Source organism: Lissotriton vulgaris, unplaced genomic scaffold, assembly GCF_964263255.1.
Source record: "Lissotriton vulgaris unplaced genomic scaffold, aLisVul1.2 SCAFFOLD_353, whole genome shotgun sequence".
In the NCBI taxonomy this organism is placed as follows: Eukaryota; Metazoa; Chordata; class Amphibia; order Caudata; family Salamandridae; genus Lissotriton; species Lissotriton vulgaris.
Window position 1 is genome coordinate 856888 of NW_028244383.1, and position 23342 is coordinate 880229.

Consider the following 23342-nt stretch of genomic DNA (forward strand, 5'->3'; position numbering starts at 1 on the left):
TTAGAGTGTGAGGAGGTGCATCATATTATCTCACTAATGATATCATCAGTGATGTGATCAGTGATGTCAAATGAGATGTCATCAGTGATGTCATCAGTGATGTCCTTTGAGATGTCATCAGTGATGTCACTGACCATGTCATGAATGATGTAATATGTGACATCATCAGCAGTGGATTGCGAGTGCGCGAAATATAAGGCCTGAAACCTATGGTTTTTTAAGTGAATTTGCAAGGTTTTTAAAATGCTAATTCCTAACTATATAAGGCCTGAAACCTATGGTTTTTTAAGTGGATTTGCAAGGTTTTTAAAATGCTAATTCCTAACTATATAAGGCCTGAAACCTATGGTTTTTTTAAGTGAATTTGCAAGGTTTTTTTAAATGCTAATTCCTAACTATATAAGGCTTGAAACCTATGGTTTTTTCAGTGAATATATATATATATATATATATATATATATTCACTGAAAAAAAACATAGATTATACACCGTATATAGTTAGGGATTAGCATTTACAAAACCTTATTTTACTCACATAAAACCATTGAAATTCGCATATATAGTTAGTTGCACTAACTATATATCGCGCACCCCCAATCCACTGCTGATGATGTTACATATTACATCATTCATGACATGGTTCAGTGACATCACTGATGACATCACTGATGACATCATCCAGTGACTGTATGTTTCTGTAAAGTTAAAATATGTCTTACATATTGAAGAATGAGTGGATGTATAGTGTCTGGATGAAGGATTTAGTAGGTGCATGACTGACTGTATGAGAGAGTGATTAAATGTGTCACACTGAGTGCATGGGTTAGTGACTAAACTGTCTTAATTTGTGCATCATTATATCTGTTGTTTTGTAAACTGCTGCTTGTGTTGATCATTTGCTATATGAGTAACCATATGGGTTATTGATTGGTTCGACAAGTATTTGTATGGGAGAGTGAGTGTGTGTGTGGGGGTGGCTGGGAGGTGTGTGACTCTGTGCATAGATGTGTGAACAGTTGATTCACTAAATGTATGGGTTCAAAACTGCATGTGGAAACAGCTGTATGGGTTGTTGACTGTGTGCATGAGTGTATTGGTGAGTGAATGGATATCTCAGTGCTACATGTCAAAGTAAGTACATATGTAAAACACAGTACATCTGAGAGTTGACATTTATAAATTTCTGTGTATAAGAGCTAGTGAATTTGTGAGTGGCTGCATGGATCATTGAAAACTTGTATCAGTGATTGTATAAGAGAGTAAATATGTGTTAGAATATATTTGAATAAGTAAGGTGTGTATAACTGTATAGTTGAGGAAATTGAGGTGTGATTGAATCTTTGCATGACTGACTAGGTGTATGAGTAACTCCATGGATGAGTGACAATCTGTGAGTGTCTGTTTACTCTGAGTGTATCTAAGGTTATATTAGAGTCTGAAGAGGTTCATCGTATTATCACATGATTGATGTCATCAGTGCTGTTGTCAGTGATGTCATTTGAGTTGTCATCAGTGATGTCATCAGTGATGTCACTGACCATGTCATTAATGATGTAATATGTGACATCATCAGCAGTGGATTGCGGGTGCGCGATAAATATTTAGTGCAACTAACTATATTTGCGAATTTCAATTGTTTTGTGTGAGTAAAATAAGGTTTTGTAAATGCTAATCCCTAACTATATATGGTGTAGAACCTATGGTTTTTTCAGTGAATTTTCACGGTTTTGTAAACGCAAATTCCTAACTATATATGGTCTATAACCTATGGTTTTTTCAGTGAATTTCAATGGTTTTTTAATAGCAAATATTAAAAGCTGTTAAATGTATTCTTTTTTTGAAGGAAAAATATATTTTATATGTATTTAATATAATTTTTTAATGTATAAATATTTTTTTGACATTTTTTTTTTGTTTCGCAACCGGTCCGCGCACCGGGTAGCTTCCCGTTAGCTCAATTTGGTGCCGCGACTCGGTCCGCGAACCGGTAAATGTTCCGTTAGCGCAACTGCCGCGTTTGAAAACAACATCGTGACGCGTTGCGTAAGCGCGACGTATCGCGTTGATGCGTAATGCGTCTTATGACGCGCCGCGTTAGCGCACCCGGAAGTGCTCCGGAGCGCGAACTAAGGCGCGAAGCGTAGCTCCCCGGAAGCGATCCGGGGCGCGGCACGGAGCGCGTAACGTAAGCGTAACAGGTCATGTCACTTGTTAATAAAACTTTTCATTGGTTCATTTCACTTTTGGTTTCCTAATGCTGTAAGGCTAGGTCATGTGACCTAAAAATAACACTTTTCATTGGTTTAGAACAATTTTTTTCCCAAATGATGAAAGGCCCCACCTTTTTTCTCACTCTGACTTTTAACTTTGTGAGAGGAAGACCTATTTTGATTAGAAGAAATGGCTTCATTAGTAGCTGCAGCTGGTGCACCCCCACCACCACCACCACCTCCTAGGAAGAGAGGACCACCTCCTCAGGTTATCCTTCAGCAAGAGGAGGAAGAAGAGGAAGAAGAGGAAGAGGAGCAAGGGGGGAGGGTGTTTTTGCCCGAAGAGCCGAGGAGGTCCCATGTGAAAGAAAGTTACATCTGGCAATTTTTCACATTTCCCCGGGACCAAAAAAAGGTAAATGCCCGCTACGTTACCTGTCTGATCTGCAAAAATGATCTGTCCAGAGGGACTGATAAGAAATACAGCTATGGCAATTACACCATGCAACGGCACATGGAGAGGTGGCACCCTATAAATTATAGTGCTGCGCAGGTACGTGACCTGCAGGATAACCCCCCTCCTGTGGCCAGTACATCAAATGAAGAGGCAGTGACGGGACCAGAGGCGAGGGACACGGTCCCAAAGATCCAGCTGAAGTTTGGGAATGTGAAGCAAGTGTGCATTTTTTGCGGCCAATTGTTTTGCTACACGGAGAGTAGCATAGATTTAATCAACACAGCTATTGACAATCACAAATGTCCAAAACGCCCCAGAAAATAAATTACCTTTTTTTTTGTTGCGCCTGTTGAGCCCTTTATAATGAATCATTTTCAGTTTCCCCCCCCCCAAAAAACAAAAAAAATATTAAACCGTTCAAAAAATACAAAAAAAGTAAAAAGATGTTCAGAAAAATAATAAAAAAAATATAAAACAACAAAAATAATAAAAAAAGTTCTTTTCAGAACTACCTCCCCTTTATAAGAAATTGCTAGAATGTTTAGCACTCTGGCAACCTCTATTTCTTTTGATTCGCTTCCCGGTTCGCGCGCCGGTCCACAAACCGGAAGCGAACCAAAAAAAATTTTTTTTTTTTTTTAAAAGAAGAGTAAGTAGAAGGGAAGGAAACAGAGAGTAATGTTACAAGAAAGACAGCTAGAGGGAGTAACACGGAGACACTGTTTAATAGATCTATTTACTGAAGAAAAGATGTAAGAGGGTATCATTGTGAAAAGCAAAATAGATAAGGAAGTGAAAGAAAAAAAGGAGAGTAGAAGAATAATAAACAACAGTTTCTTAGAGAATGTGAGTGAATGTTCAATTTAAGAAGAAAAACAGTAAAGGATGTGGAATGAGAGGTAGGGATAGAACCGGACTAAAAGAACAATCCTGATGGAAAGTGTTAAGAAAACAGTGAGCGAAAGTAAATAGGAATAAAACAAGATGTATGACAGTGACTAAAGTTAAAACATGTGGAATAACAGAGAGAAAAAACGGAAAGCAGAAAAGAAGAAGTGACAGAAAAGGAATGATTGAAACAGCAAAGAAATGTAAATAACATAGTGTGCTTGAACTACAGGGAGAAAGCATAATAAACAAGTAGTGAAAGAGTGATGAGTCAGAGACAGTGAGAGTAATAGAGACGGAGTGAGTGAACAAGAGTGAGGAACTATGAGAACAGAGGGACTGAGAAAAGGAGTGGAAGGAGTAGAGTAAGTAAATAATAGAAAAAGGAATGAGGGAAGTAGCAAAAGCAGGAAACTGAGGGTTAAAGAAATGAAGGAGTGGAACTAATAGAAGTTAAATGTGATAGAGATGTAACGGAAAGAGTACTAAACACTTACCTTATAATTGTCGTTAACTTAGTCACTTGTTATTTTTATACTTTCAATCTGTGAAAGAAAGAACAAAAATTTAAAAATTGATAGAAAGTAATAAAAGATGAGTGAGCATGAGACAAGATGAGTACATATTAAAAATCACAATTCAAAGTACAGAATTAATTATACATATTAAATGGTTTATTTTTGCTGTTCTCAGAATATATCAAATTTCACTAAAACAGTAAGCTGAAGGTATTCATCATATAACAGCGGGGAAAAAAAACACAATCAAAATGATTGTGTTTAAAAAACCCATATAATATAACCAATCAGAAATCAGAACTCCTCAAAAGTAACTTACTTTCCATGACGTCAAAGGATGTCCTATGAACAGCTTATACTCTGTTGTGCTGTTATTATTTTCTGCCCGCCACTTTCTGAAAGATAAGCTCCATCGTTTTAACACAAATGTGATATAGAAAGCAATTTAAAACAGCACACTAAATTACAGCAACACCTAGAATCATTATAGTCCAGTTACCTACCCTAAATTCTCACTTCTGAAAACAAGTCAAAAGGCAACATTGCTTCCTAGTCAAATGAAAATCATTGCCGAAAGACCAGCATTTCTTACATTTCAAATAAGCTGTGTAATATCCTGATGTTGTCAGAGGACCATCATGTCATATAATAGCAGCAGTTACAAATGTTCTTCCTGAAATCGACGACTGTGCAGCCAAAACATTTTTAATTAGACTTGACAACTTATTTACATCCGGTTTATATAGTTGGAATTGCAAAATTACATTTCACCCATAAGATTATATAAATAATGTGGACAGCATTGCAGACTTACATTACCTCTACTCATTGTTTTGATCTGCTGCTTGAATTAGCTTATTAAAACAAACAGTTTTCGCTCTGTACTACACTTATCCACAAGGCTATATAGTGTAGGAGCCATTAGAACCTCTTGAAATTCCTCAGAACAAATCCCGAGATTCCTTCCCTAAAATTTTGGTTGTAAGAACACCAGGTAAGAATTTTTAAGGTGAAAAGGTAATCTTTTTTTGAAAGTTAAAACAGAATCATTGCAGAATGACCAGCCGTTTCCAGACTTCAAATAAGTTGTGTAATGTCCTGATGTTGTTGAAAGACCCTCATGATATATAATTGCTGCAGTTAGAAAAGTCCTTCCTGATATTGACAACTGAGAAGCCACAAAATTTGTAATTAAAGTTGTCAATTTTGTTCCATCAGGCCTACATCATTGGAACATTAAAATGACATACTGGCCATATCTTCGTATAAATATTGTGGACAGCATTGCAGACTTACATTGGCTACACTCCATGTTTTGATCGGCTGCTTTTACTAGCTTATTAAAGGATACTGATTTACTGTCTGGCAAAGTTAAATATATAAATCTTTCTGAGTCTACACTAGTAGTACTTGATAACGTACAATTCTCGCAGACATGCTGCCATTGATAAGAAAGGCCAAACAGATGATCTACATCTACACCTTCATCTTGCAATACATTAAGCATATACATTAAAAACTCCTGACAATCTTGCTGAATATTTTGAGAGAATTGTGTTTGACCTGAACATTTGTCTAACAGATTTCGAATTTCAGACACACTTTCTACTCTTGTTCTATCAGTGCTACATTTCTCAAACACACAATTCAACAAACAGCAAAAACTTTGATCCGAATTGATCACAATCTGTTCTTTTAAAGTTTCTAGAGAAAAGACAACATTAACCACTACATTAGCATAGCAGTTGACACCAGAACTATTTTCAAATTGAAAACCAACAACATCTTCAACAGAATTAATTTTCTTTCTGCTTACAATTTTCGGCTCATCGACTTTTGGTCTTTTTGCTACAACTTCCCTACTATTACTGATATTTCGTCGTTTCCGGCCTACCACACGTTTCTCAAACAAAGGATATTGAGGCAAATGTGGCGCATACTCTCTTCTTAACCTATTGTATTCCTTAACACAATCAAGATCCGCACAAATGTTTGTGACATCACACTCAATCAAGTACAATCCCGATAAAGTTCTGACTCGTGACAATGCTACATAAGCCATACCCTCTTTGAACACAGAACTACCAATATTCACCAAAGCACTGTCTACACTTAAACCTTGTGATTTATGGATTGTCACCGCATATGCTAAGCAAACAGGAAATTACTTATGGCGAACATATAAGTCTTTTACAAGCAAAAACCTAGCTGTGCAACGACCAATTAGCTGTACTTCCTCAATGCCATCAAATTTAATTTTTTAAAATTCAATTCCATCTCTATTTCTGTATTTCTCAAAATCAACAACATTACCCATTGATCCATTTACCAGACCTCTTTCAACATGTAAATTCCTTCTCAAAATGATACCGCAATTTAAGCACACATTAAGATTCTTTTCAAAACCCGCAGTTTTAGATATAGTCTTCTCTGATGAATCCAATTTAGATTTCAAATTCTCAGACAAAATAATTGTTGCTCCCATATGCTCTATTCTATCAATAGCTTCCAGTTTCACAATCTCTTGGTTTTCTAAATTCAACATTTTGTTGTTGAAGATGGAACATTCTGCAAGAGTTGGCATCAAACATATTCCCGATTTCTTCTGATTCATTTTATGAAAAATATTCTCTGGCAGAACGTCTTCTTCTGGATACATATTTGACAGTAATCGTGCATGTAAAGCTTCTTTCCCACGCTCAGTCACTTTCCCGGTTCTAACATCTTGTAGAATATTCTTGTAATCTTCATCCTTCGCCTGACGCATATTTTCACGCAGCTCAGCATAATTGAAGTTTAACCATATGTTAACGTTGCCAATGTTCCCTAGGCACTTCCTGGTATCTTCATGCGTAAGCAGTTTAAACACTGGTTGTCCTTTCACTGGTGTCAGCTGCAGAAGATCACCGAAAACAATGATGTGTTTGCCACCAAATAACACATCATACTCTGTTTTAAGAACTTCCTGCATTCTCAAATGCAAAAAGGCAAGCATGACATTGGAAACCATGCTTACTTCGTCAATGATAAGAAGTTTCATCTTCTTCAGGATTCTAGGTACTTCACAACAAGCATCTCCAGATAACTTGTGGTATTGTAATTTGTTATCATGCTCCACTGGCAGCATCAGTAGCCGATGCAAAGTAATAACTTTAATGTTATGTGCTGCCAGTCCAGTTGGAGCGGTGACAACACAAGACAGCGATGACTCAGTCCTTTTCTGCAGATAACATGAAATTGCTTTAATGAGGAAACTTTTTCCAGTTCCTGCTTCTCCACTCACATAAAGTCGGACAGGCTTCAACAACGTACATGAGCACTCTTTCTTCTCATGACTTAATCCATGATCAATTTGACTGGTAACTTCGTCATATATTTTCCTCTGCTCAACGTTGAGTTGTCTTTCCAATTCTTCTAAGTTAACTGCATCCTCCTGAGCATGTGCCATGGCTCTTTCCACTTCAATCATGGCAGTGGCAGCTTCATTTTCGATAACTGTTCCGCCTAGTGGATCCTGACTCAATGAAACAGAACTCTGACTGTCCTGAGAACTGTCTCTAGCAATCTCGGCTGCAATTGTTGCTTCCTGCTCGATTTCTGCAATCAACATTTCTAGATATTTTGGAAAAACAGGACATTCTATGGACTCCTTGGCTGCATTGAAAGAGTCTTCGTAACAGAGGAAATCTCCAAGCAGTTCCTCTTCTGCACACCAAGGCTTGAAAAGTTGCAAAAGAGCTAAATAGAAAAACTCTTTTCTTTCTGGAGATTCGCAATCCAATTTTCGATGATTTACCAATAGACATTTTCTTTGCTTGACCAGAAATCCCCCACTTCCAATTACAGCATACACTCCTTTATCAATATCTTCTTTGATATTCCTCTTGAAAATGTAATTTTGTAGAACCTCATACAGACAAACATTCTCCAGATGACTGCTTCTATTTGGATAATATGTATCCAACATGTTGGTCTTCAAAATATCTGTACTGCTTGGCTCCTTCTCAGCCAAATACTCAATTTCCCGTACAGGTTTCAGAACTCGATTACACGTTGAAGCAAGACCAAGACTTGCCCAAATGATACTCCTAGATTTGGCATAAAGCCTTGCTGAAGATAACCGGTCATAACATTCGTAAGCTCTGATTTCTCGATGCGACAACATCTTCAGACTGAAACTGTACAACTTCTTACTGAGGCTCTTTTCATGGGAAATGTCCTCCCACATATCCTTGAGTTCTGTATTTTCTTTTTTTGTGATGTAAGACGTCACATACCGAGCCACAGCCATACACTTGTCAGCCACAAACTGTATATCCATGTTAGCATTCCACATGGACAAAATCACTGGGTTGTAGTCGTTGATGTTCTTGGACTCTTCATTTCTTTTCAAATTGTATGTATTTTTGGGTGATTTCCTCGTCACATTATGGCGCAGCGAAGACATCAAATTGTTCACTCTTCCTTTAGATATCACCGATCGTGGAAATCCAAAACGACATTTTGTATAGTACTTGTTCTTGTTTCTGAATTTACGACGACAGTACTTTCCACAACGATGGCTTTGAAACCGTAAAACTTGTTCTCTTAGACTTTTGTCTTCCTTTGTCTTTGGAACAGCACATGTAGAATACTGTTCTATGAAATTCATCACTAAGTCATCCGGATCTGTTCCAAATTTGGGTGCATCTTTGATCCATAGCAGCATATGTATATGAGGAGCACCTCTTGCTTGATACTCCTTTCTCCAGAAAAAATCCAACACCTCTCCAAGAGGTGGATTTTTCTTGTTCGTGATGAAAGACATCATAGCTTCAAATCTATGATTGAAGTACCTGCATACATTCACTGGATCCAAAGAGCACAGTTCACGGGGTGTCTTGAATTCAATATTTTCAATGTTTCCATTTGCCTCTCATAGAAATTCAAGTAAGTCTTCCCAGCCATACTCAGCACAGCTGAGAGTGAGGAACCATGTGGGAGTTCCTAAGTTCCTCAGCATACATTTTAAGTCACCATGGCGACGGTACCAATACTCATTAGTACCACGCTGACATGCCATCAGATTAATCAGATGAGAATCCAAAATACTGTCTTGCACATTCACTTTATCCATAAAGTCCCTTGCTGAGATATTTCGCAGTTGTACACCACTTTTCAGAATGTGGTTCACTGCATAACACAGTCCAGACAGATCACTTTCAAACAGTAGATGAAGCAAATAGGGAATGCATTGACGAAACTTAGGATCTTCTGCATACAATCGTAAAGTCCGGTATTCAGAAGCAGGAATTTGATCAGGTCACTCATCATATCGTCCTCCTCGACCTGTGGGAAATAACTGTGGAAAACACTGAGCTTCCAAACTTTCCTCCCAAACACTAATGGGACTCCCTTTGGCTTGTTTCATTTGACACAACTCAATAGCATTCCCCATGACTTCCTTGGAATGCAAAGGATGAACACTATAATGTTCATATATTTCTTCATTTTTAGAGGCTTCTACTTTCTCAATTTGTCTAGCACACAATTCACTGTCTTCTTCTTCACTTACTTCCTCTTCTGCAACACATACATTCTTGTAGTACTCATTGTTTTTTATCAAATACAATGTTGCCTTTTTGACTTTCCTAACATCCACTAAATCTTGCCAGATTTTTTTACTCTTTGTCGGAACCCCATTAACTAGGATAACCAGAGATTCCTCTTCCACTTTCTCTACTCCAATTGTATTAATGTTTTTCTTCAAATCTAAAGGCAAATAAACAACTCTTCCCTTTAATCCTCTCTGTAAATCTGATGGAGGCAATTTCCCTGTCTTTGGCTCCATTCATACAATAGCCTAAAAGGGATGCACACTTTGAATCAAAATAGATTCATTAGTATTTAAATCCTTCAATTCAGAAGGAATTTCAACCAATTCCAGATTATTATGAACCGCTCTAGCAGGCATCCGGTTTTGGTTTAATTTATTAAAACAATAAGTACACATACGTTGGTCCGATCCCAAATCAAAACAATTTTCTACCATCAAGTATGTAGCAAAATCCTTCCATTCACTATTGTTTTCCATTTCACTTTTTGCATATAAATCCACTAACTTAGTCTGATTCTTATAATAAGTCCGTCGACAAAACACACAAGTGAAATTAGGCCTCTCACTTGATTTCACCTGAAAGATGGAAATTTCCTTGTGAAACTTATCTATATTAGAAATCTGTACACTCTCCTCCACATTACCTTCTTCTACTGGGTCAATTTCAACATTGTTCTCTTTACTAGCAAAGTAACAGAACTCAATTTCTTCACAAATATTCTTCACATGTAGTTCTGAACCATGCAAAAGAGCACTGCTCAATTTTTTAAGCATAATTGCTGGACTCTTAGCATAATACAACATTCTTACTAATTTCCTCACTTTATTATGATGCACTGCTAGCATCCTGAAATGATGAAAAACACTCTGGCATACTCTTCTGGAAAGACAAGCCAGTGAATGCCCATGCAAACCTGTTACTTCTCTCACTCTGCAAGGATCTAATTCTTGCAACAACTTAATTTTCTGTTTTAAACTTTTCTTATTAAATGTACGAACAAAATCACAAAGCAAATTGATGGAATCCTGTTACCCACTACAAATACTACTACACTTCCAGGTGTACACTGGACCCTTAGGGCGTCTTCCTAAAACCTCATCACCTAACACCTCTTCTGCATCTGCAGACACAAGTTTTTCTTTTTCAACCGGACAACCATCTTTCACCTCATATGCTCGACCACTGGTGTCAACTGCATGCACCAATTCATTGTCCTGAAAGTAACTCTCCTCATTGAAAAATGCCTCACAACTTGAACTATGCATCCATTCTCCTGAGAAAACTTCACAAAAATTACTACGATTAACTACTCTCTTCCATCTACTATTTGATTTGAAATCATAAATTACCTTGTTTAGTTTCCTAATTCTATTGATTACCAAAATAAATAACTTTCGCTTAATTTCGAAAGCCTGATCAATAATTTTCTCTACATTTTTCTTTTTCTTATAAAATGCCACTTTCTGTTGGCCTTTCTTAATATTTTTTAACAAAATGACAATTATCCTGTTGCAGAACATTCGCCTACGAATGTCCCTGAATTGATTTTCCCTTCTACTGCCATGCACAGACTTATCTCCTGCTCTAGCAGAAACTTTTTTGACGGGCCTTTCCGTTTCCTTTAAATTGTCTCTCTTCTTCTGCACTAAAACATGTTCAATACTGGTATTTTTTTGTCTGCAAATTCTTTTTAAAAATGATTTCATTTTCTTACCCGGAGCTTTTTTGGCGACTTGAAACAATTTCATAGTACAGGACTGCTGCAAATCTTTACCAAGGTGGAGTGTAAGTAGCTTTGCTTCTTTTTGTTTTCGCTGCCTTGAAGGCATTTTTAAAGTTTTCAAAAGATCTTCAGTTAAATCTGTGGAAAAATTATTAAAAAATTGAAATTAACCACTATTACCAAACAGTAAACCAATAACAGTAGGCAAACTACCTACAGTAATTTAACAACATAGACAAAGGGGGCGTATTTACAAGGCCCTTGCACCAGGGGGAAGTGACTTAAAATTGCCAAGCAGACATGAGGGCGTATTTACCACACCCATGCACCAGGGGGAAGTGAATTAAAATTGGCAAGCACACATGAGGGCGTATTTACAAGGTCATTGCACCAGGAGGAAGTGACTTGAAATGGCCAAGCACACATGAGGGTGTATTTACAAGACCCTTGCACCAGGGGGAAGTGACTTAAAATTACCAAGCACACATGAGGGCGTATTTACAAGGCCCTTGCACCAGCATAAGGTGTGGTCTATCCAGAGCTATGCTGGATTGTCTGGCAGCCATGGTAAAACCAAAAAATATCTAGGAGCAAAAAGGCAGGTCTTGCAGTCACAAAGTTTGTTTGAGGTGAGGCCTACTCAGGGTTGCAGATGAAATGTTGGCTTGTTGAAGAGTACAGAGGACATAATACATGTGCAGGCCAACAGATGAAGTGAGTAATGTCCACTGCACACTTGAACAAAGGCCAGACCTCCTCTGTCTCCCTGGACAGGCCTAAACCTCATCTGCACAATGTGATTAGTAATGTTAGGAAACACAGGTGATGTAATTGAAAAACGTGCAAATATTTTTTCTCATTTCACAATCACATCACCAGCTGAGGTTCTTGAATTATGTAACCTATGTTTTCCATCGTAACTATTTCTGTATAATTGTATGTGTTTTATGTGGCCCTCTGTTGAGAGCCGAAACATAATAAATAAACTTGAAACTCACATCACCTGTGTTTCCTCAGCTTAGGTATCTCATTGAGCAGATATAGTCTAGCATATCCAAGAGTACACAGAAGGTGAGGACTGTATGCAGCAGTGCAATGTACATAATTCTCCTCCTTTGACAATTACAGAAGCCTCAGCATAACCATGCCCCCTAAACAGTCCTAAATGTATATCATTATTATCATAGTGACTATGAAACTCTAGCAGTACATATTGTGAAACCTAAATTACTTCAAGAAATGAGTTTTTAAACCGACAAACAAGCAAATTATTCTCCCATATTCATGTTGGGAAGTGAAATATTTATTTAAAAAAGCAGACCCCATGTTGTCCTACTCATAAATGTGAAAAGCATTTTTAAAAAAAAAAACGATTTTCTGGTCATAATTAGAAAACACAGCACAGCTCCTATGTACAAGCACACCCGAGCTGGCTTCCTTATTTTCTCCAAAAAGCATACTAATCTCTTTCTAAATTAAAGACACCTTTTCTCACCTTAGCACAGTTTTTAAACACATCATGTAAGCAAATTAAACTCCCAGATTCATGGGAGAAGTAACTTAAAATTGTCTAGCACACATAGGGGCGTATTTACAAGGCACATGCACGAGGGGAAAATGACTTAAATTTGCAAAGCACTCATAAGGGTGTATTTACAAAGATCTTGCACCACATTTAAAGTCACTTTTAAAATGGGGACAATGACGTGAATGTGGCTCATAAGCCTTGTAAATATGCCCCCATGTTGACTATGTAACTCTTGCACAACATATTGTGAAACCTAAATGACTTCAAGAAACGAGTTTTTAAACCAACAAACAAGCAAATTATTCTCCCATATTCATGGTGGGAAGTGAAATATTTATTTAAAAAAGCAGACCCCATGTTGTCCTACTCATTAATGTGAAAAGCATTTCTTTTTAAAAAAAAATAAAAGTTCTGGTCATAATTAGAAAACACAGCACGGCTCCTATGTACAAGAACACCCTGTCAGTACTAATACTTCACATTATCTATAATTATATTTTGTCAAATAAGCAAAATCTTTTTGTAAAAAACTTGACACAAAGCAACATTTTAAATGCACAGCTGGCTTCCTTATTTTCTCCATAAACTATACTAGCCTCTATTTAAATTAAATGAATATTTTCTCACCTTAGCAAATGCTTTTTGAATTTCAAAACAGTCTCAGGCACACACCAATTTTTTTTTAGCAGAGCAAAGGGTATGCACTCCAGAGGCTGCAACCAACAAAGGCACAGACATGCTGTATTTCATCACACATATCTCTCATGTCACCCAATCAAAACTCTTCCCTCACTTTTTTCAAATCAACAGCCTTCCCCCCTCTGCCCTTTCTGCTCTTTTTCCATAGCAACTACCTCCTGAAAGACCTCTCTTGTTTACAAGTTCACACAACAATGTTTCAACTGAACTCTGAACTCTCAGTACACCTGCGTATCCAATGCAATGTTTCTTAAAATGATTTTTTCTTAACCATTCAAATTACATCTTTCAAAGAAATCATCCATGCACCCTAACTTTCTGTTTTCAGCAATCATAATCCACCAATCACTGCTAGTGAATCATTAGCACTGAAACTCCACAGTTTTTTTCATTACAAACTCCTACTATTTCAACTGCCATTTCATTCCCACACTTCATCTGACTGCAGCAGAATCTCCTCTCACCATGTTTTCAGTCTGGATTATTGGACATAGTTACATCCACTGGGCTCAAAGGTATGCTGATACCAGAAATGTACACAACCTCAATTTACAAAATGTGGAAATCAACTGGATTGGCAAGAGAGGATTGAGATGTCACCAATTGATACCATTGGTGAAAACCTTTTTACATTTGCCAAACCCTGACCTCATAATAGTGCACTGTGGAGGAAATGATTTGGGCACTTTGACTGGGGTAGGTCTGGAAATGCTTTTAAAGGACACCTTTGAGCAATTGATGGCACTTTTTGCTCAAACTGCCTTGGTATATTCAAATATATGCCAAAGACAGAAATGGAGGTGGTCCAACCAATTTTGTCCACAAATTGAGAAAGCGAGGAAGCATGTAAATAAGTCTGTTTCAGCTTACATGAGAGACCATGGAATGGGCTCCATCTAAATGCAAGATATCTACAGAGGAGATGGTGTGCACTTCTCAGATGAGGGCAACAGAATTTTCATCCTGAATTTAAGACTGTGTATTGGTACCTACTTATAAGTACACAGAACCCAAAAGCTCTTTTCAGAGCTACCTTAACTATAATTACTCTTTTAAAATTTCGAATGTACCTTTTTTCACTAATTTTCACTTATGTTCGCTTCCTGGTTCGCTACCCGGTTTGCGTACCCGCAGCTAACCGCGCGGAAAATTCAAAACATTTTTTTTTTACATATATGAGCCTCCTCAGCCACCCTCAGAAAGCCTAGGGGGTCAGGATACGTCTCCCGTGCCCCCTTATATCCATTTCCCCACATTGTTTTTCCGCCATCTTGTGATTAAATTTGACCGAAACACAAAATGGCGAACTCCCGTTACGCTACCAATGAGCTACCCGGTTCGCGTACCGGGTAGCGCTTCTACCGCGAAAAATCGATTTATTTTTTTTTGTCCCACGGGACCCTTTAATAGTCCCCACATCATTCCTAGGGGGTCAGAAGGGGTCTACCTTGCCCCCTTTCATTAATTTCCCCCTTCGTTTTTCTCCACCTCTTGTCTCTCTATCCTACCGAGAGACAAGATGGCGGCCGGTCCGGACTGTTTAGAATGTTGACAGACACCGGAGAGCCAATCAGCTTCGCTTTGCGAAGTTCTGTTACGCGTCAGGTACGCGAACCGGGGTGCTAACCGGAGCGCTGTCACAGATATATCTGTTTTTTAAAACGTTAATTTCTCAAAATCTACTGGAGCACATATATTGAGACATAGCAAAGGCACGTCGGGCAAACCATATCTACAATTTTGCCAAGTTTCGTGTAAATCCATTCAGCCGTTCGAGCTAAAAGTGATTCCAACCGCCCTATGGAAAAATTAATGGGAAAAACGCATTTTGGGACCCCCCTTTTTTCTCAGCCCCCCCTTGACAAAACCCCTCCGAATTTTCAGGGGCTGCTCAGAAACATAATGTGCCATTTTCCTGAAAATTTCAGCCAATTCCGCCCACAAACGCCAAAGTTATTCGTCATAGAATTTTCAGAAATCCCATAGGAAAAAAATCCTAACTATATATACCTACTGGCGACCGCCAGTAGGTAATATATATATATATGTATATACATATATATGTGATCAGCAGTACAATGAAAGTAAAACAATGGTATAGTTCTACCGTCTTGCAGTAGACATGAATACATACAGGTATATAAAATACATGACTAAAAAGTGTGTATTCCTACGATGCTTCCAACTAGATGTACCTAAGTGTATCCAGCATGTGTGTAGGTGTTCAGCCAAGAATCTCTCTCGGATTTAGTTGAACCCCATTACCTGAAATGAGAGACTGTGGGACCACGTCTTGGTCTTGAGTTGGACACCCGGTGTGGGATGTTTAGACTACTGCGGTCTGGAGTATCTGCATGCAGGAACCTCAGCATCTCCGGTCAGTGTGTCAGCCAGGACGTCTCGGTCTCCTCTGTCTTTCTTAGCAAGATGTGATGGGCCTGAACTTTATACGGAGATATTATACAGGAGATGGTAGTCCTGCTGGGCTTCCAAGAAACCTCTTGCATAATGTATGAGATTCGAACTAGGGAAAACCTGCATTCTGAATGCAGTGTTGTATCTACGTAAAAGGTCAGTACCTGTAAACCATTATGTATGTAATGTAGGGAAGGATATAGGTGAAAGGTTGTGATGATACCTGCACATATATTAGGGTACCTATATGGAATACAACACCCACTCTTCTTCCCACTTGTCGACATAGTTAAATTATGAACATACTACTAGGCCTACTAGATAATGGTACACACAACGCTTGTACAAAAAGAAAACATTTTGTTTTGCTAAAAAATATTTAAAACTTCGTAAAAATTCAAAAAATCTTTAAAAACTGTTTAAAAAGAGAAAGCATTCTTTAAGCCATAGTTTGTAGGTTTTGTCTGAATCCGAATAAGCATAATAAAGCCAAGTATACCCGTGAGTCCACATCCTCCGCCATGGAAGATCCGTCCACTAGTCCAGTTCTTGAGGCGACCCCAGACCTGGAACCTGAGACCAGCCAGAAGCCGGAGTCTGCAGCGACCCACCAGGGTCATCGCCCACACCTCCAGTGCGGAACAGCCAGAATCGATATAGCCTGTGGCCTTGTCCAAGGCCGTCCCAGAGGTATAAAGACTGTGTCCCCTGAGGCTAGTCGGGGACAGTAGAACGGGTCGCTGCCAGTAAGAACAGCCACACACAAAGACCAAGTCCGATTGTTTCACGAGTGCCCCACACCAGAGGTTGTGTTTTATGAACTGTATGTTTCATTCTATTTTTCCCATGCACACCCGTTGGTGGTTTCATTCAGTTGATATTTCTCCCGGTAGAGGAGGAATGCAATGTTGCAAGGGTGGTGGAAGCCACCACACCTCCCAATTTGTTAGGGGTGGTCCCGTTGGATCCCCCTGCAAGCGTAAGACATAATGGGCCAGGGCGTACGCCGGCAGAATGTAACATGTGTAAATAAATAACCCAGGGCTCTGGGCATTGCTCAGTTACAATCTGATTAAAAAAAGTAAGGAGTGGTTGTGCACAGGCTTAGATATGTTGGAGCGTTACTATATTTTCCAATTTTGTAATGTGCTTCCTGACGTATCGCTTTGTTGACCATAAAGCGTTTCAATATTAGTAACTGAATGCAAACTCTAGTGATAGTGTTCGACCCTCTGGGCACACTGTATGTCCCGCTGTATCGCGGTTTCAATCATTCGCGTTCATTTCCACTATCAGACCGCGCCATTATCCGTGTTCTCTGCATTTTAAATCCACTTTTAGTCATCATTGCGTATTATACTACTTTAAGATGGCCGCCACAGTCCGAGTGACGCCATGTGATGCAAAAACCTTCCGTCGCTTTTGATTTCCATTAAATGTAGACGCCGCTCAGAATGGCGTCAATTACAAACTCTGAACGATAAAACACCGAGAGACTAGACGCTCCACCAGCACACAAGCATATTCCTATAAGGAAACTCCGGCAACACGTCGTTTTATGCGTCTTTAGAGAGACTTAAGACAGCAGGTCCGGTTCTCTCTCATTAAGACACATCCTTGTTTATTTTCTTCGCGTTATATTACGATTTATATTGACTAGTTTATTCACCTGTTTGGGCGATTAACATGCACGCTCACACTTTTCTTTGTTATCATCACAAACACTATTGCGCTTTTCACCGTTTTTTTTTCTCTGTTACGCCTTGATCCACAGTATTGGTCCAATGACTAACACACAAGCACCTTTCTTATTACGGTCGAGTTCAGCATATAAATTGCTGTTACGAATAGTTTTTCCTGGATTGAATTCACTTACTAACTTTACCACCATATAACACGACAATCATATTCACTCATTTAAATGTACTAAATCAGTACATTAATTATGCATACAATTTATTAGGTACCCTTATTGATAAATATATATTACTTTGTTAGATTCCCCTGAGGAAGTGCAATGATGGCACGAAATGCATTCTGAAAGATGGAATAATGTGTAATAACAAGATGTATTTGAATATTTACTGAAGAAATATATGTGAATTACAACATATATGAACATACCAATAATAAAACATTGGAAGAAAGAAGAAACACTATTTTTATGTTTACTCATTGGATTACTTCATTACTTTTAAAGACTTTAATGGTTGACACCGCTATACAGCGGGACATACAGTGTGCCCAGAGGGTTGAAGACTATCACTAGAGTTCGCACTCAGTTTGAGTTACAATCTGACCACCACCACAAACGTGTCTCCACGTCATCATTCATTAGTAACCTCTGGGCCTTAGCCACAATACAACAGGGTTAATGCCCCATCTCCAGTGGGGGCTCGTGGAGAGGAATGTGAGTTAGTTTGTACTGTCATCTCTGTCTGGACCGGTCCTTGCGCTCACTTGTGAATGTTCCTTCCACAGATGTCAGCTGCAGTGGGAGAGATGACCTGAGGATAATCCTGGTCGGTAGAAGAGGAGCCGGGAAGAGCGCCACCGGGAACAGCATCCTGGGGAGGGAAGCATTTGTGTCCAGACTCTCAGCAGTGTCAGTGACCCGGGAGTGCCAGAAGGGGGTGGGAGAGTGGGGGGGCAGGGGTCTGCTAGTGGTGGATACTGTGGACTTCCTTTACCCTTGGATCCCTGAAGAGGAGCTCTCCTCGGAGATGGCGCGGTGTGCACAGCTCTCCTCCCCATCCCCAAACGCCCTCCTCCTCGTGCTTCGGGTGGGATGGTTCACCAGGGAGGCCCAGGAATCTGCACAAAGCATCCAGCGCCTCTTCGGGGATGATGCGCTAAAGTTCACAGTGGTCGTGTTTACACGGAAGGAGGAGCTGGGGGGTGAAAATGTAGAAACCTTTGTGGATGAATCCGAGGACAAGGATCTTAAAGAGCTGGTCAGGAGGTGTGGGGGGAGGGTCTGTGCCTTCAACAACCGAGCGACGGGAGCAGAGAGGGAGCAGCAGGTGGGAAAGCTCATGCAGATGATAGACAAAATGCTAGAAGGGAATGGGGGCAGGTATTATAGGCCGCACCAGGATCAGATGACTCAAGGGTTCTGGGGGAGGATCTGTAAATCATCGTAAATCTATCACTGAGTGGAAGTTGTGAAACAGTAAAGATACGAGCAACTGGAGGTGATTGAAAATAACATCCGATAAATTTACCTTCAACCCTGGCCTGTGCCCAGGAACCACCCCAAAGCCACAGACCCACTTAATACTCCATCTAACCACAAAATTTATTAGACAGTGTATGAAAATAAGATATGAATTTACTTAAATGAGATCTGGTATTATACATGTTAGATGTGGGGGTCTCTAGTTGGCACAGGTACGTACTTGTGACAAATAGGGACCCTTGCCTCGAGTCAGGCTAAGGGGATTACACTCCTAAAATAACCCCTGCTCACCCACTTGGTAGCTTGGCAGGAGCAGTCAGGCTTTATCTCAGAGGCATTGTGTGTTAAGCATTTGTGACCACATACAGTAACCCAGTGACAACACTACAAATTGACACCACACAGGATTTATATAAAAAATAAGTATACTTTATATAGAGTTACCACAAGACCATAAACGACAAAAATACACAATACTATTACTTTAAGATGGTAGTTTTAAGCTTAGTTCAGTTCAGTTTTTAGATGCATTACTTTGCATCAATGTACCTTAGGTTGCGTTGTGCTTCCAGGACAAGCAATGTCGCAGCGATGGGAATGCTGCAAAGTTCAGATACAAAGAAATATAGACGTGAAGATATTCCAGATGCGGCACGCTTCTCGGGGATGCAAGAAGTTCTCAGTTCGATGAGTCCACTGCAGCGGCGACACCCTGGCGATGCGAAGGCAGCAGCTCCAGCCACGATACTCTTCTCCCACGATGCGTGAAGCTTTCGCACAATACGACAACTGCAGCGACGGCAGCAGCTCCAACAGCGGTGCACTTCTCGGGGATGCGAGGTGCTCTTCTTCGCTGTGGTGCAGTGCAACAATTCCAGCGGCGACACCCTCCTTCAGAGTTGCGACAGCAGGCACAACGATGGCGACACGCTCTGACCTCATTGCGAGATTCTTCTCCTGGTGTGGTGCAGTGCGACAAATACAGCGGCAACACCCTCCTTCGGAGTTGTGAAGGCAGTAGCAGCAACGGCGACACACTTTCTCTTCGTTGCGGCACGCTTTTCTCCGATGCGGTGCAGTGAGACATTTCCAGTGGCGACACCTTCCTTCGGAGTTGCGACGGCAGGCACAGGGACGGCGACACGCTTCTTCTCGTTGAGTCGCGCTTCCAGCTCCTTGCGACAAGCAGTTCATCAGAAGGCCCAAAACAGCAGCAGGCACTTCCAAAAGAACTCTGGGGAGCTGGGGGTTGAAGTCTGTTGTCCCCGAGACTTCAGCAGGAGGCAAGCTCTTTTCCAAGCCCTTGGAAATCCTTCACAAGTTGAAAGCAAAGTACACAAAGTTCCTTTCTCCTTCCTTTGCCCGAAGGCAACCACTGCAGGCCAATCCTGATCACTTGGTTTTAACAAGATCTTTTATTGTGTGATGGGATTTTAATGGCCACATCGGGGTCCAAAAAAAGTTTATGAAAGTTTGTATTCAACAGTTTGACAGTTACACAACACTTCATCCCAAACTCAATCTGTCAGTACAGAATACAAGTTGCACATGCATTAAAACAGCTTTGTATCTTTACCGTTGATAAGTAAAATTGCAGAATTTCAGATAGGTACATCTGATCAAAGTGACCACTAACAACAAGAAATCACAATGAGCATACAAGGCACAACACAACACTCGGCCAGTGGAGGACTCTAGTAATATTCATACAGTCAATTGCAGAGGGATAAAATGTAAAGCTCGACAACCAGAAAAATTGCTGGCCTCGGTAAAGACACTTTGGGACGAATACAAGGGTGCAGATACAAATGTGCTAATATGCTGGGTATTGTTTATCAAAAAGTTAGGAGAAGCGCACTCAAAAAGGGAAGGGCTTTACTCTTGCAAAACCCCCTATTAGGGAAATTCAAACAGAACATTACGGAAGCTCCAGCAAAATAACCCAGACCCTATCATCCAGAAGGAACTAATGCAACTAAAAATAAACAAGAGAAAAAAATCCGGTAATTAAAAAGTGAATTGGAGGAGAAGTTATAGGCCAAGCTCCTACACAACTCAAAAACTAAGAACAGCGCAAGATTCTGGTGCACGATAAACAACTTTCAGCATACAAGTGCACACAGAGTCAATTCACATTTAACGTAAGAAGCCTGGGCATTCTACCTATAGCACCACTTCAACACAGAATCTGTAGTATTCACGATTGGGAATCCCAGACCCTGTTACACATCTGGGGATAAATTGCCTGACCAAAAAAAACATTGGCAATCAATTCTTTCATATTTATGGTGAAACAGATAAGAAACAGGATAGCAAAAGGCAGGCTGGAGGGCACGCCAGGCGAGAATGGGATCCCTCCCATCCAGTTTAAACGAGATCTGGTCTACTGGGCGGCAGTATTAATACCACTCTTTGAACAGATCTTGGGAGCAGTAAGAATACCGGCTTCTTGGAAGAGGTCAATTATATACGCAATATACAGGAGAGGCAATAAGAATGATGCAAAGAGCTACAGGCTGGAAGCATCAATAGATTACAATGCAAATACTATGCTGGCCTTCACTTGGAAGTACTTATAATCAATCAATCAATCAATCGCAGAACTTGTAGAGTGCACTACTTACCCGTGAGGGGTCTCAAGGCGCTGTGGGGGGGAAGGAGGCTGCGTCTTGAGGAGCTTCCTGAAAGTGAGCAGGTCCTGGGTCTGCCTCAAGTGGGTGGGGAGGGTGTTCCAGGTCTTGGCCGCGAGGAAAGAGAAGGGTCTGCCTCCAGAGGTGGTAAGCTGGATTCGTGGGATGACGGCGAGGGCAAGGCTGGCGGAGGGGAGCTGGCGGGCGGGGGTGTAGACTTTGAGTCTGTTGTTCAGGTAGGCTGGTCCGAAGTTGTGGAGTACATTGTGGGCGTGGGTGAGGAGCTTGACGGTGATCTCTTGTCGACGGGGAGCCAGTGAAGATCTCTGAGGTGGGGGGTGATGTGACTGCGTCGGGGGAGGTTGAGGATCAGGCGGGATCTGGCGGATCAGGCGGATCTGGATGCGTTGTAGTCGTTGTAGGTGTTTGGTCGGGATCCCCACGTAGAGTGCGTTGCCGTAGTCCAGCCGGCTGCTGACGAGGGCTTGGAAGGAGGTGGTCCAGTCTAGTGTTTTTTCCCGGATTCCGGCTTCTCGGAGGCGTGTTCTTAGTGTGCGGTGGCATACCGCGTCGAAGGCGGCTGACAGGTCCAGGAGGATGAGGGCTGATGTTTTGCCGTTGACTAGTTGGTGTTGGATGTCGTCTGTGGCGGCGATGAGGGCTGTCTCGGTGCTGTGGTTCCGTCTGAATCCGGATTGCGACGGGTCTAGGATGTTGTTGTCCTCAAAGTGGCGGGTCAGTTGTATGTTAGCGATTTTCTCAATGACCTTCGCTGGAAAGGGGAGCAGGGAGATGGGGCGGAAGTTCTTGAGGTCTTTGGGGTCCGCCATGAGCTTCTTGAGGAGGGTGTTTATTTAGGCGTGCTTCCAGCTTTCCGGGAATGTCGCTGAGTCGAAGGAGATGTTGATGACCTTCCGTAGTTGGGGTGCGATGATTGCGTCCGCTTTGTTGAACACGTGGTGTGGGTAGGGGTCTGTTGGTGATCCAGAGTAGATGGAGTTCATGATCATTTGTGTCTCGTCGTCGTTGACGTGGGCCCATGATGTCACCTGGTTGGTGCCACTGGTGTTCGGGGTGGGATCAGTCGTGGTTGGGGCTGGTGGTGCATTGAAGCTGTCATGGATGTCTATGATCTTGCGGTGGAAGAAAGTGGCCAGTGAGCCGCACAGTTCTTGCGAGGGTGGGATGTCGTTGGTGTTGGCGTTGGGGTTGGAGAGTTCATTGATGATGCTGAAGAGCTATTTGCAGTTGTGTGTGTTGTTGTCCAGTCAGGTTTTGAAGGAGGATCTCTTTGTTGTTCTGATGAGTTGGTAGTGTCTGCGAATGGCGTCCTTGTGGGCGGCGTGGTTCTCTGACATGCGGTCTTGGAGACATTTTTTCTCCAGCATCCGGCATGTGTGTTTGGAGGTCTGGAGTTCCTCTGTGAACCAGGCGGTTTTCTTGCGGGAGTGGTTGATGGAGGGCTTCTTTAGCGGGGCGAGAGTGTTGGCGCAGTCTTC

General features: G+C 40.9%; 1 protein-coding gene across 1 annotated transcript in view; it reads left to right on the forward strand.

Moving 5' to 3' along the window:
* Window positions 1-19312, forward strand: part of LOC147667579 (GTPase IMAP family member 2-like) — a 44549-nt gene extending 25237 nt beyond the window's left edge. Inside the window, exon 3 of the mRNA XM_086948808.1 lies at window positions 18517-19312. Within this exon, the coding sequence (XP_086804934.1) occupies window positions 18517-19178 (662 nt within the window). The 3' untranslated portion in view covers window positions 19179-19312. The remainder of the gene's footprint in view (window positions 1-18516) is intronic.
* Window positions 19313-23342: the final 4030 nt, after the last annotated feature.